The 14096-nt window shown below is 50.0% G+C and overlaps 1 protein-coding gene across 1 annotated transcript in view; it reads right to left on the minus strand.

Annotated features, from left to right (window-relative positions):
* Positions 1 to 14096, minus strand: part of LARS2 (leucyl-tRNA synthetase 2, mitochondrial) — a 142533-nt gene that overhangs the window by 13995 nt on the left and 114442 nt on the right. Inside the window, exons 14-18 of the mRNA XM_068982310.1 lie at positions 9189 to 9289; positions 7926 to 8108; positions 6498 to 6667; positions 4213 to 4290; positions 3206 to 3317 (exon numbers count right to left, since the gene is read on the minus strand). Coding sequence (XP_068838411.1) covers positions 3206 to 3317; positions 4213 to 4290; positions 6498 to 6667; positions 7926 to 8108; positions 9189 to 9289 — 644 coding nt within the window. The remainder of the gene's footprint in view (positions 1 to 3205; positions 3318 to 4212; positions 4291 to 6497; positions 6668 to 7925; positions 8109 to 9188; positions 9290 to 14096) is intronic.

The raw sequence follows: 14096 nt of genomic DNA on the forward strand, positions 1-14096 counted from the left end.
TGACAGTGTGGGACGACGGCAATCATGTCCCCTCACAACGCGGTGCTTCTGCTTGCAGAGGACGCACTCCTGTAACACTGGCCCCTGCCGGACGCTGGGAGAGGCCGGAAGCGGTCAGGTCCCCACCGTCTGCAGAAGGCACCGGACAAAGACCCGCGAGCTAACGGCCAGGGTGCCGGGCCTGGGGTGCGGGACTCCTCACCTGACTGCGTCACGGCCCCGCTTCCCATTCGGAGGAGCCACACACTCACACACTCACGTGCAGAGCTACTGCTTCTGTAAATGCTTGAGGGATGGCCTTTCAAGGGAATGAACACAGACTGCAGTGCCCGCAGCTCGGAATGCCCTCCCCAGCTTTCCCACCAATGTCTAGAACAGAGTCCGGCACAAAATACACGCTCAATCAGTGTTCACGGAATGACTGAACGAGACCAGTTAGGAAAACTCAGATTCAATCTAGACCCACTCCTCCTTATAACACAGCTCACAAAACCCACTGGTGTCCTATGTGGGGAAAAACACAGAGCCAAATTTGAAACAGGCTAGTTTCTATCACACAGCTTTAGTGTGTGTCCTTCAGGAGAGCCTGCCACACAACCGAAAAACACACTAGCAGGGTACTACCGCAGTGTACACCTCTGGAAAGACCTGCCGGGAGGGGACAGGACCCTGGAGACAGCAGGCCCTCCTGCCACCCTCCCAATCCTGGCCCTAAAACAGAGACTGGAGGGGCACACAAGGAGGGCGCTTCTGAAAACCCTATTTACATCAGTCCCTCCTGGGAGAAATGAATGAAGGAGGCAGACAGATAATACAGGACTGAAATGATGCTAAGAGGGAGCGATATATGTATTCCAGGGTGAGAGTGAACACGTTTATTACAAATTAGATAAGCTTTGTTTTATAAGAAGAGAAGAGTAGGAAAGAATTAACAGTGTGCCACTTAAAAGACTTAATGTGATCACCAACTCTAAATGAAAGAGGCGTCTTTCCTGCCTACGGAGATAATGAAAGGGTGTTACAAGCTAATGTAATATGGCAGCAGCCTGGCAGGGCCTAATACCACCCTCCCTTTGGGGCATTCTGTCTATTCAGCAAAGAACGGGCGGATGTTCTTGTCCTGTGTGGTGTGTTCCAAAGCACAGAAGCAACTCAATTCACTTGGTGAAGGCAGTGAAACCCTCATTTCCGAACCTGACGAGGCACACTGAGGAAAAGCTGGTTTCTCCTAGGAGAATAATTGCAAAATTCTAAATAAAACACTAGCAGATAGAATTTATAGAATGTTAAAGGTTTACTACCCCATGGACAAGGTAAATTAATCCCTCAATAGCCTATTAGGCAATCCATTAATTGGACATAAGTCATATCATCAGGGCAAAGGGGAAAATTAAAAGCAAAGGCTACAAAACCTCAACAACTGAAGAATGGATGTTAAGTAAAATCTACCTCCCTTTCCTAAGGTGAGTTCTGGTAAACAAAGCTAGAGGGCCGCTTCCTTAGCATGACACGGAATATCTACCCTAACCAGCAGCAAGCCTCACAGGGAAACATGTTCCACTGAAATCTGGAAATGAGAGAAGACTGGCTGCCACCAGTATTCTTTAACATCACACGTGGTTTTCTAAGCAGTATATTAAACAAAGTAAACAGACACAAGAGCATAACCATTATAAAGGAGAAAACTTAGGCTTATTTGTTGGTCACAGACTCCTAGAAAATCCAAGAGGATTCTACCCCTAAATGAAGGAAGAGTGATTGATAGGGAATCTGGCTCAGCTCAGTTCAGTCGCTTAGTCGTGTCCGACTCTTTGAGACCCCATGAATCGCAGCACGCCAGGCCTCCCTGTCCATCACCATCTCCCGGAGTTCACTCAGACTCATGTCCACTGAGTCCGTGATGCCATCCAGCCATCTCATCCTCGGTCGTCCCCTTCTCCTCCTGCCCCCAATCCCTCTCAGTATCAGAGTCTTTTCCAATGAGTCAGCTCTTCGCATGAGGTGGCCAAAGTACTGGAGCTTCAGCTTTAGCATCATTCCTTCCAAGGAAATCCCAGGGCTGATCTCCTTCAGAATGGACTGGTTGGATCTCCTTGCAGTCCAAGGGACTCTCAAGAGTCTTCTCCAACACCACAGTTCAAAAGCATCAATTCTTCGGTGCTCAGCCTTCTTCACAGTCCAACTCTCACATCCATACATGACCACAGGAAAAACCATAGCCTTGACTAGACGGACCTTAGTCGGCAAAGTAATGTCTCTGCTTTTGAATCTGGTTACAAGTAAGTAAATAATTACTAAAATCATATGCCAGCTATTACAGTCAAAAATTATAAGAGAAAGAAAAGATTCCAGCTAGAAAAAATAAAATAAAATGAGCTATGGCAAGATGTTGGGAAAGACTGAAGGCAGGAGGAGAAGGAGATGACAGAGGATAAGATGGTTGGATGACATCACTGACTCAATGGACACGAGTTTGAGCAAGCTCCAGGAGCTGGTGATGGACAGGGAGGCCTGGCATGCTGCCATTCATGGGGTTGCAAATAGTTGGACCTGACTGAGCGACAGAACTGAACTGATGACGAGATGAAATATTTGAAAATAATCTCAAGAAATGTGCGGGATCCATATGAAGAAAATTACCAAACTTGACTGGGGGGTGAGGGAAATCTTGAGTAAGTGGAGAGATAGACCGTGTTCTGGGATGGAAGCTTAGATGTGGTAAAGATGTGAAGCTTTCCCAGGTTACTTCCAGGCTTAAGAAAATCTCAGTCAAATATCTCAAGGAGATTTTGGGAGAACTTAACAAAATTATATTTGAGTTCTACTGAGAAGAATAAACAGGTGAGAAGAGCTAAGATAACGATGAAAAAGAAACAAATACTACTTCTCAGAAACTCCCAGATAAAAGCATAGTGTAAGCACAGCATCCCTAGGCTGCTGCCTCCTGCAAGCGCCTTTAAAACATCCTCAGAAGTCAGAGGGAACCTCTGAACACAGGGTCTGGAGAACCGGGCCCAGCACAGCCATCACGTCCTCCTGCACTGCCCCTTCTCACTTCACTCGCATTTCCCCAGAGAGGTCCCCAGGGCCGACGCCACACACTGGGCCCCACGGCTGAGGACACGAGTCCCAAATCAGGCTCAACACGTGGCTGAAGCACACGCTGGTCGGTAGTAACAGGTCAAGTGAGGCCTCCGCCACCTACCTGCCCAGAGCTCCGAGGTTACGTGAGGGGCCATGGGGGCGGCCATCACCATCAGGGCACACAGAGCATCCTCGAACTCGGGGCTGTGGAGAGCAACTCTCTGCGAAGCTTGCTGGGGGAGAGAAGAGAACAGCGGTGTAACACACCGAGGCACGCGAGATGAGCCTGGGTGAGACAGGCCACGGAGGTCCCTGAAGTCCAGAGACAAGCAGGCGGGAAGAGACTCTTTTCACATCACTTTTGTTCTAGGCAAAGAACTTTCCCCGGTGAATCACAGTATTAAAAACAGCTGGAGCAGCAACAGCAGTTGTATTATTGTTCCATTTTATTTTTTTCTGGCTGTGCCGCACAACTTGCAGGATCTTAGTTTCCTTATGAGGGACTGAACCTGACGTGAGGCCCTCTGCAGTGGAAGCACGGGGCCCTAACCACTGGACCGCCAGGAAAGCCCCGAGCAGATATATCACTGTTGACTGAGCATTTAACCACGTCCTTGAGCTGATGCTACCTGGTTTGGGTCTTCCCACCCTTTGAGCGCAGTATTGTTAGCCCATCTGACAGATGAAGCAGCTAAGGGCTACGACAGAGGCAGAGCCCTGGACACACAGTCAAGCGAGAGATGGAGCCTAGATTAGAATGCAGGTCAGTCCTGATTCCTAACCACTGTGCTAGGTCCTGTATGTGCAGGACCAGCGGGAAGTGCAGAGACTCGCTCAAAGGTTCTGCACTGTGAAACTCCCAGGACTGGGGTCCTCCTGCCCCTCTCAAGGATCTCAGGGGTCCTACTGTTCTTTGCCAGTTCTTGCAAACACTCAGGTGTTTTCCTGAGGTGAGGCTGATCAGTTAACCTAGTCACACCCGTTCACCTGCCGCACACCAAACTCTGGAAATAAAACGTCCAGAAAGGCGTGGTCTCTGCCCTCTGGGAGCGGCAGGCCACCTCACCACGTGACTGGAAGCCACAACCCCCTTGGTCAGGAGCAAATGGGCACAGACTGGCCACTTACCGAGAGGGCACTGCTGAGTCCCATCAGCTGAGAAATCGCAGAGTTCAGCGAGAAGTCCTCTGTGAAATGGGCAGTCACCTATTGGTAAAAGTAGAATCGTTCACTTTGTTCAAAGTTCTGTTAAGCTTCTACACACACACAAAAAACCTGAATTATCCAAAAAATGTGGAATTAAATGCATGCCATAAAAGATACTTATAACTGTTTTCACGATCTCAAGTAGTCACTATAATGTTTTATCAGCACAAAGGATTTTAAAGTCAAAGTCAGTGTTGTTCTGCCACTCAAGACTGCTCCTTTTCCTCTATAGCTGCGACAGGGTTGGTTTCCCACAGCAGGTGCCTAAGAAAACACTGATCATTATCTGAAATGGAGGCGGGACCCACCTGATGGCCAAACAGCAAACAGGAGATGGGATAAAGGACGTCACTTCCCCACGGTCGCATGACCTTAATTCACATTGAAGATTACTGGTATATGGGGATAAGGTGAGTCTCACATTTTCAAATATAGAGTCAACTGTTAAGTCACTTCAGTCGTGTCCGACTCTGTGCAACCCCATAGACGGCAGCCCACCAGGCTCCCTCTTCCCTGGGATTCTCCAGGCAAGAACACTGGAGTGGGTTGCCATTTCCTTCTCCAGTGCATGAAAGTGAAAAGTGAAAGTAAAGTCGCTCAGTCCTGTCTGACTCTTAGCGACCCCATGGACTACAGCCCACCAAGCTCCTCCGTCCATGGGATTTTCCAGGCAAGAGTACTGGAGTGGGGTGCCATTGCCTTCTCCAATAGAGTCAACACAAGGACACAAATACTACTTGTCAGCTTTTTCTTATTGGCACGCTTTTCAATTTTGACCATGGGTAAGGATACAGAAAACGAACACATCCTTAAGATGTCAAGAGTTTCCAGCTTGTTGAAATAGCCCAATTCTATTATCTGACAGAACAGAAGAATTTGCCAAATTCAAAGAGAAAGTATGCGATACACAGACAATCATTCAAGCAGCACTCAGATGACTAAAGTCAATTCCATGAACTCTGTTTCTCTACAGCATGGTAGAGAGGATGGAAATAAAGCTGAAGAAGTGTCACTAAATGGGACCATGCTGGATCTGGGGCCACTGCAGTCCACTCAAACCAGAGGAAAAGCTCAGCTCCTTCAGTGTCCTCAGTTACTGGAGTCCGGAAAAGTGACCTCGGCTAACTTTCTAAGTTTGAATCAGCACATCTTAAAAAGAAAGAAAACATTCAGGCTAAGGGGAATTTGGGGTATCTGGTGCCCATTCAAAAGTGGCTTCAGACTTCCTAAGTGCTTTCTTTCAAAGACATATGACATTTCTCCACAAAGTTCTTAAAACGGTGAATGTCATGGTATTACAGCAGCCTTCCAGATGAAAAATTTACAGGGATGTTATCAATGGAGAATCTTTAAAAATGATTTAGACAATGATATGCTATTCTCTAAGAAGATAAGCCATTAATTTATTTGCAAAATTCATTCCACAATAACTTACACAAATACTGTGTAACAAAGTTTGAGTGCAAAAGTCTCCACTATGCTGAGTATCAGGGAACTCTCTGCTCAGTTCCTCATGGGCTGTGTGACCTTCACAGGGCATTTAACCGTTCTGTGCCTCAGTTCTGCCCACAGAAGCAAAGAGGAGGAGGCTAAAGATGAGGACAGTAAAGAACAGAGTCTTTTCAACCCCTTTCAACACTAAAACTCTATTTCTGTTTTTATAATATATATAGTGTGTCATCAGTATGACATTAAATTTGATTCTCTATCTGAAAATGAAAGTGTTAATTGCTCAGTCGTGTCCAACTCTTTGCAACCCCATGGACTATAGCCACCAGGCTTCTCTGTTCATGGGATTCTTCAGGCAAGAATACTGGAGTGGGTAGCCATTGCCTTCTTCAGGGGCTCTTCCTGACCCAGGGATCGAACCTGAGTCTCCTGCATTGCAGGCAGATTCTTTACTGTCTGCGCCCCCAGGGAAGCCCCAGGATGAGTTAAATATGGAAACATGGAAAGCGGGCAGCCTCCTCAGATCATCACTAGAGGGAGCTGTTTCCCAAGAGCGTCTCTTGCCCTTAGGGCGTGTGCACCGTTGCGCCTCCGTGGTGAAACACCCGAAGCCGCAGGATGCAATACTCAAGGGAAGCGGGTCCACCGTAATGAGACAGGAGGAAGACCCAGTGTGCCCACCCCCCAGGGCAGGCAGGCCACACAGACCACGAGAGCTCAGTCACAGAATCAACCAGTGTCCCGGGAAGGGTTCTGACCTGAGAGATGACCGAGTTCTTGTACTCCCACAGCCTCCTGGCCTCGGCTTTCTCCTTGTCGCTCAACAGCTGAGGCCTGGGCGCCTGCCCAGACGTCCTGGCCTCGATAAACCGAGTCACCAAGGACCATAGACGCTGCTGCCATCTCAGCACCCCGGGGAGCGCGTCGGCTGCGTGTGACGTTAGCGAACGAGAGAGAGAGACACGTGAGGATGTCTGGTCTGGTCACACCTAAGCGACAAAGCGCCTGTGAAGGAGGAGATGCTTCACGGGATCTCCCCGAGGGCAGGGAGAAGGGTCCTCCCTGGCTGCCAGTGCCTGGAACTCAGAGCAGGACTGACTCAGTCATTTCTTCTTAGGCCCCCATATTCTGAGCACAGGACGCCGAGGCTTACTCAAAGCGTTCCCGGCAACTGTCACCAGCCCAAAAGGAGCTTAGAAGTTTGGGCCAGGATGTGCAGGAGGGCATCGCCTCCTTGGTTAAGAAAGCCTACTGTGCTGTGACGAAAACATCCTGGGAACCAGCAGTGTGCGTGGAGACAGGGCTGACTTACACGGTGCAGGCTGACCTCTCACGTGGGCAGGCAGTACACAGAGGCAGCGCTGGCCCCGAGGCTGCGTTCAGAGCCACACTGCTACCCAGCCCGAGGATTTTAACACAAGCCCGGTCCTCGCAAGCTTCCTGTTTCATGTATTCCAGCATGCGCGCATGCTCAGTTGCTCAGTCGTGTGTGACTCTTTGCGACCCTGTGGACCGCAGCCCGCCAGGCTCCCCTGTCCATGAGATTCTCCAGGCAAGAATACTGGTGTGGGTTGCCATTTCCTCCTCCAAAGGATCTTGCTAACCCAGTTTTAGATGTAAACAACTCTGGAGGGAGGAATCCCCACGCCCCCCAACCCCGCCCCAACACCCCGACCATGGGGCTCTGCAGGCTGCTGTGGGTGACTGCAGAGGTCACAGGTAACGTCAGGGCCAGGCCCCACGTGGGGTTCTCTGGCCTGGTAAAGGGCAATGACACCATTCTAGGAAAAAACCTTACAGGTTACACCAAGAGGGGACTGACCTCTGTGGACCACAGTGGGCCCAGGCGTACCACAAAAACCAGCCTGGCTCAAGGACGTGTTCCCAAAGTGGGATCCTCGCAGAAGCTGCCGGAGAACAGCCAGTCTACGAAGGAGGCAGGCTCCCAGCCCTACCCTGGGGGCGGGGTCAGCAGGGCTGCAGTGGGGACCGGGGGTCTGCAGCCACAGCGCGCGCTCTCGGTGGTCTGGGCTCATTACGTCTGACCACGCTGGCCCAGGAACGGCCCAGGTTGTCGGGCAAACTGCTACCTGCTCCACAGGTGGGACCCCTGGGCCCTTCCCTGGACTCCCTGGGCGCGGAGGCGGGTCACGGAGGCGGCAGGCTGGGAGGAGAGGCTGACTTACTCTTCACATCCCACAAGATATCCTTCTCCGGAGGGGCGGCGAAGAGGATGTAGAGCCGGACGGTGTCGATGCCGTACTGCTCCACCACGTCCTCGGGCTCCACGCCGTTATGCTTGGATTTGCTCATCTTCTCCCAGCTCACCTCGAGCTTCTCCCCCGTGTTTGCGTGAACAGGATTGGAACCTGCACACCAGAGGGACGCGTCGGTAGGAGGGGATGCCCAGCCGGTTCTATCACAGCGTATCCAATCCGGAAACACTGAGGGAGCCGTTCAACGTGTCCACTTGAAGAATCCCACTAATTCACTTAGTGTGACGTGTTCTCTCCCTTTAGACATCATAACCGTGTTTTGGTTTTCAAATAAACGAGGCCCACCTCCCGCCACAAATCTGCCTCTCATGAACAGGTAGTACACTTGCCAGCTTTTTCTCAGCCACAAAACAAGACAAAGCAATGCCCTCTTTTTAAAATGTAAATCACTTATATACAAAAAGGACAGGAAAAAAGGATAAGGAGGACTCGCATACTGCTTTCTTCTTTATGGACTTGGGGCCTCCTCTGGCAGTTGGCAGCTGACCTGCCAGGGTCTCGGGGCAGCAGAGCGTGTTTGAGGTCATTTCACCCGGAGGGAGGTCCCCGTCCGTGTGAAGTCACCAGAAGGTGAGCTCCCCCATGAGCGGGGTCCACATGTGGGGTCAGCTCGCTGGGCTCACGTTACATGTGGGTCCTGCTGTGGAGCTGTTCCTTCTCTCCTCCCCGCTCCACACTCTCCGTCTGGATGGTGCTCACGGAGGAGGCCTTCCCTGGCCGTGTGTGGATGAGGTGGCCTTGCAGTCAAGCTCCAGCAGCTGGGACCAGGAAGGACACCTGACAAGGTTAAGCCTCCTTCTCTGCATTGGAACTGAGAGAGGGCGCTGGAGCCAGGGTTGGCGCTGTTGGGCACTGGAGCCGGGGGTCCCAAGGAGGTGAGGCAGGAGGTGGCCTTGCATCTGCCCAAGGTCACTCTGCACGCTGCAACTAGGGAGAGCGGGATCCAAGCCTGGCAGGGGAAGGAGAACGGAGCGGAGCAGGAAGCGGAACTAGAGGCTGGAGAGCGGCAGAGGAGACAGCAGCGGCCGCGGCGTCCTACACGCTGCCCCTCCCTGCAGCTGGGTTTGGGCGAAGGCCCTATGTCCTTGGGTGAAACCCGCCTTTGCGTGGATTTCTGTTCCTCCTAGCTAAATAATCCTTGGCTCCAAGAACAACCCGATGGGCCATTCTTACCTGTGAGGTCTACTTCCTCTCGCCGTAGATACTGTCCAGACGGTAGGCGGAATGTCTGCCCCTTGATGAGGCCTTGGGCCAGCAGTTTATGAAAAGGCTCTCTGAGGAAAGAAAACAGGAGAAGAAAACGGGTGGGGCGGGGACGGGAAGCATCCAGAGAGAGCGGTACAAACCTAACCAGCTGACGAGTACAGAGAACTGCTCTTTGTGAAAACTGGCTGACCGCTTGTCGACTCAACTTGCACAAATGGCTCCTTACACATAAACGCTAAGAAGACTAGGTCAAATCAGTGGAGATTTCCAGCGTGGTGAAGCGCCATGAGCACCAGGCCTCACAGCTGGAAGTCCTGGATTGGAATCTCTGTGTTGCTTCTCAATGAGCCAAGGCAAGTCACTTCTTTACTCTGCATCAGTCTGCTCACTGGTAAAACAGGGATTACAAAAACCTGCCTCAAAGGGTTGTTGGGAGGATTGAATGAAACAACTGCATGAAACTACTTGTAAATTTTAAAGGTATGTACAAACGTCAGTTGGGCTTCCCTGGTGGTTCAGCGGTAAAGAATCCACCTGAAGTGCAGGAGATCCAGGTTTGACCCCTGGGTCGGGGAGATCCCCTGGAAGCGGGCCTGGCAACCCACTCCAGTGTTCTTGCCTGGAGAATCCCAGAGGAGCCTGGCAGGCTAGAGCCCATAGGGTTGGAAGGAGTCAGACACGACTGAAGCGAGTGAGCGCACGCACACGCACAGACGTCAGTCATGCTGAGCCCGAAGTAATGAAAAGTGCAAGGTGATACAGAGAGGTCTACGCTGGGGTTTTATTCATGAAGATAATCCATTCCTTAACTTTCATACAGTGCCTGCTTAAATTCTTTTTAATATTTTTAAATCATGCAAATTATACATGACTATACCGTTTTTGTTCAAATTCAAACCCCTCTCCCCCTGTCTTCCCAGGCCTACTGCCCTCTGATGAGGCAGTGACTGTTAGTCCACACAGAGCTACTTCTTTTTTCTTTTGGTGGCACAGCCTGGCATGCAGGATCTTAGTTCCTCAACCAGGGATTGAACCCAGGCCCTGCCAGTGAAAGCACCGAGTCCAACCACTGGACCAGCAGGGAATTTCCCAGATTTTATTTCATTTTCAGCATCTATTCAGTACTTTATATGGGTGGATTATAATTTATTTATAGTACTTTTTTTTTTTTTTTAAAAAAAAGCAGTGTTAGTCACACCCTTACTGGCTGAATAGTGAACTGAAGACATTTTCTCTTAAGAGGACAAGCAGAGGTTTGACCCTCGAACTGAAATTATTTCAGATTTGAAATTGCTGTGCAGTTTTGAAGCACGTAAGAAAGAGCTACTCCACATTCAATTTGTGGAGACCTCTGCTGAGAGCACCTGTCCATATCTCACTCTTATAAAGCGCAGGGAGGAACATTTGAGTGAGGAGACAGACTGACATTCTCTGCCAACATCACCCGCAGCACAGCTCATCTATCAACATAAGAACCCTCGGGGGCTTCAAGCTCACTTACACGGAGTGGCTTTTTAGAGGCTCAAAGACCCGATAGATAGCCTCATCAACTCAACGGACATGGATCTGAGCAAACTCCAGGAGATAGTGAAGGACAAGGAAGCCTGGCGTGCTGCAGTCCATGGGTGACACGAAGGTGGACACGACTTTAGTGATCAAACAAATAACTCAAAGACCCAATAACCTCAAAGAGGCCAAGCAGAGCACAAACCCACCTCTAGTGATGGAGGCACAGGGTGCTGGCTTCGTTAATTAACAGAAGCTCATTTCACATGTGAGGCTAATACAGATGAACCCTGGTACAGAGAAAGAAGGCCTCTGGACAGGGCCCCTGATTTGTACACGGTGCAGCCCGTCACAGCAGCTGTGTGCACAGACGCTGTTTAAAGGAAATTCTCCAGTGAACTCAGAGGGATGGAGTGGAACAACGGGGATGACTGAAAATGAGGTGAAGGGCAGCTAGAAGAAAAGGACCCCTGGTCTCTGTGTTTTAAAATCCTGTTAGGAGCATGTGTATGTATGTGTGTGTGCACATGTGAGTTTGGTGGGGGGTGTGTATGTGTGTGTGTATGGGGGGGTATCTGCCAAGGTGTAAAACACCCAATATAATTAACATTAAATGGAAATTAGTCAAGTTACTCAGTGTCACAGGGCCTGTCCACCATGGGACCGTGTTAATTTGGAAGACGTACATGCAGAAAAATAGTCACCCCATTGTTCTGGCTCCAAAAGCTATCTTAATAATACGCTCTTTGAGTCACAAAACTGCCTTCCTTCCACCTCGCAGACATTCCACCAGCAATGTCACCACTGGCAGAATGACATCCTTCTGTACCACGTCCCAGGAAGATTCCCAGACAATGTGAGTGATATGAAAAATGATCTGAAAATACAGTACACTTGGATCTCAGGCTGCCTTTTAACCCAGAAGCACCTTTAAGGGGGAGCAATGGTGTCTGTGGTCCCCATTTCTCAGGAACACAGGCACAGAACCGCGAGGAACCTGGTGTCCTTGGGCCACACGAGCTGTATCCAGGGCAGGTTGGGGTTTGGATGCCCAAGACCCCAGATCTGCGTTTTCCTCAGGAAGCTCAAGGGCCTCTGCCTACAGACTGAGTGTGCAGCTCTCTGCCGCCAGCCCGTCTGCCCTCTGGGCCTCTCCCTCCACACCTAAATGCCCCTGGTCCTCAGAGAGGTCCCAGGGACACCTGGCTGTCCCCAGAACCGGCCACGCTCCCTAGGACTCGGCAGGAATGCCCATCTCGGCCTGAGTTCCTGGGGTAACCCGGACCCGGCCTTCACCACTGAGCGCAGGCACCCCCTTCTCTGGTGGGTGTCCCTGTCCCCTGCACGCAGCTCTGGACTCTCCTTCGGGTCCTGCCATGTCCAGCACGCTCGGCCATGAAGAGCACGCCCAGGCTGTGCACTGATTACAACATAAATACCCGTCTACCGCCGCCCTGCCCCCGTCGTGACAAGGGCTGTCGTCTTGTCCTTTCATCTGTCTCAGCGCTTAGCACTGTTTCAATGGACGACAGGCCCTTTAAACATGCTCGAAACACGGATGGTGGGTGAAAAAATACAAATGGACAGACAGACGGACGGCGGGACGGAGGGAGGGAGACGTGGATGTTTGGGGCTGCCAGCTCTTGAAGCCATCTGTGCCTTCCATCCAATCTGGGGTGGCACCTGGATTTTAACCTCATTACACAAAAGATACAACACAGTTTTAAAACAGGAGGAGAATATCATATGGTTACTTTTTACTGGGCGGACGAAGACAGTGGCTACAGAGCAAACTGAATGAGTGTCCTATGTGTGAGGGCGGCCTCCCCACACCCGGTGGGGCCTTCCCTGGGCATCAGTGGGCTCGACGGGGCTGACGTTTGCACACCCCCGGGGTGCACATTTTTGAGCACTAGCTTATCTTTTAGGAATCTTCCACAAATAATTTTACATGCTGCCGCCTCACACACAGAGACACACTGCAGCTTTCTTCCCGCTGGGCTCAGTGGCGGGAGGGTGAACTCGCTGTCACCGTCTTAGGCTCTAGTGTCCCTGCACACCAGTTTTTGCGGTTTTTCCTCTCCTTTCTCACTCTTGGTACATGGCTTTAGTCACTCTTAATAGAAATAAAAAATATGTCCTTGGGATGGAAGAAGGGAGGGCATAATTTGGATCCCAAAGGTAAAGGTTATCAGTAGGATGATCAAAATCAGTAGCTTTAAGCTTCCAGAACGGGCAGGGGCAGAAACAAGGAGCTTGGGTTTCATTCTTGCCGGTTATTAAGTGGTGCAATGCTGCCCTCTTCTGGGGATGGGCAGAATTACAACCTGCTGGAATTTTTTTTGTTTTTTTTTTTTCCGAACTAGGGGCAATACTAAAGAAGGTTCAAATACCATACAGTCGTGCTCATTTCACATACTAATAAGGTTATACTCAAAATCCTTCAAGCTAGGCTTCAGCAGTTCGTGAATGGAGAACTTCCATATGCACAAACTGGGTTTAGAAAAGGCAGAGGAATCAGAGATCAAGTTGCCAACATTCGCTGGATCAAAGGGAAAGCAAGGGAATTCTAGAAAAACATCTACTTCTGTTTCATTGATTATGCTAAAGCCTTTGACTGTGTGAACCATAACAAATGTGAGAAACTCTTAAAGATGGTAATATCAAGACCATCTTACCTGTCTCCTAAGAAACCTGTATGCTTGTCAGGAAGCAAGTTAGAACCCTGTATGGAACAACGGACTGGTTCAAGATTGAGAAAGGAGTACGGCAAGGCTGTTTACTGTTACCCTGTTTATTTAACTTATATGCAGAGCACATCATGCGAAATGCTGAGCTGGATGAGTTGCAAGCTGGAATCAAGACTGCCAGGAGAAATATAAACCACCTCAGATATGCAGACAATACCACTCTAATGGCAGAAAGCAAAGAGGAACTAAAGAGCCTCTTGATGAGGGTGAAAGAGGAGAATGAAAAAACCGGCTTAAAACTCAATATTAAAAACACTAAGATCATGGCATCCTGTCCCATCACTTCATGGCAAATAGAAGGGGAAAGGGCGGAAGCAGTGCCAGGTTTCCTCTTCTTGGGCTCGGAAATCCCTGTGGATGGTGACTGCAGCCATGGAATTAGAAGATGACTGCTCCTTGGAAGGAAAGCTATGACAAACACAGACAATGTATTAAAAAGCAAAGACATGATTTTGCTGACAAAGGTCCATATAGTTAAAGCTACAGTCGTTCCAGTAGTCATGTATGGATGTGAGAGCTGGACCATAAAGAAGGCTGAGCACCGAAGCATTGATGCTTTTGAACTGTGGTGCTACAGAAGACTCTTGAGAGTCCCTTGGACAGCAAGGAGATCAGACCA

Source organism: Capricornis sumatraensis, chromosome 10 (genome assembly GCF_032405125.1).
Source record: "Capricornis sumatraensis isolate serow.1 chromosome 10, serow.2, whole genome shotgun sequence".
NCBI classification, from domain to species: Eukaryota; Metazoa; Chordata; class Mammalia; order Artiodactyla; family Bovidae; genus Capricornis; species Capricornis sumatraensis.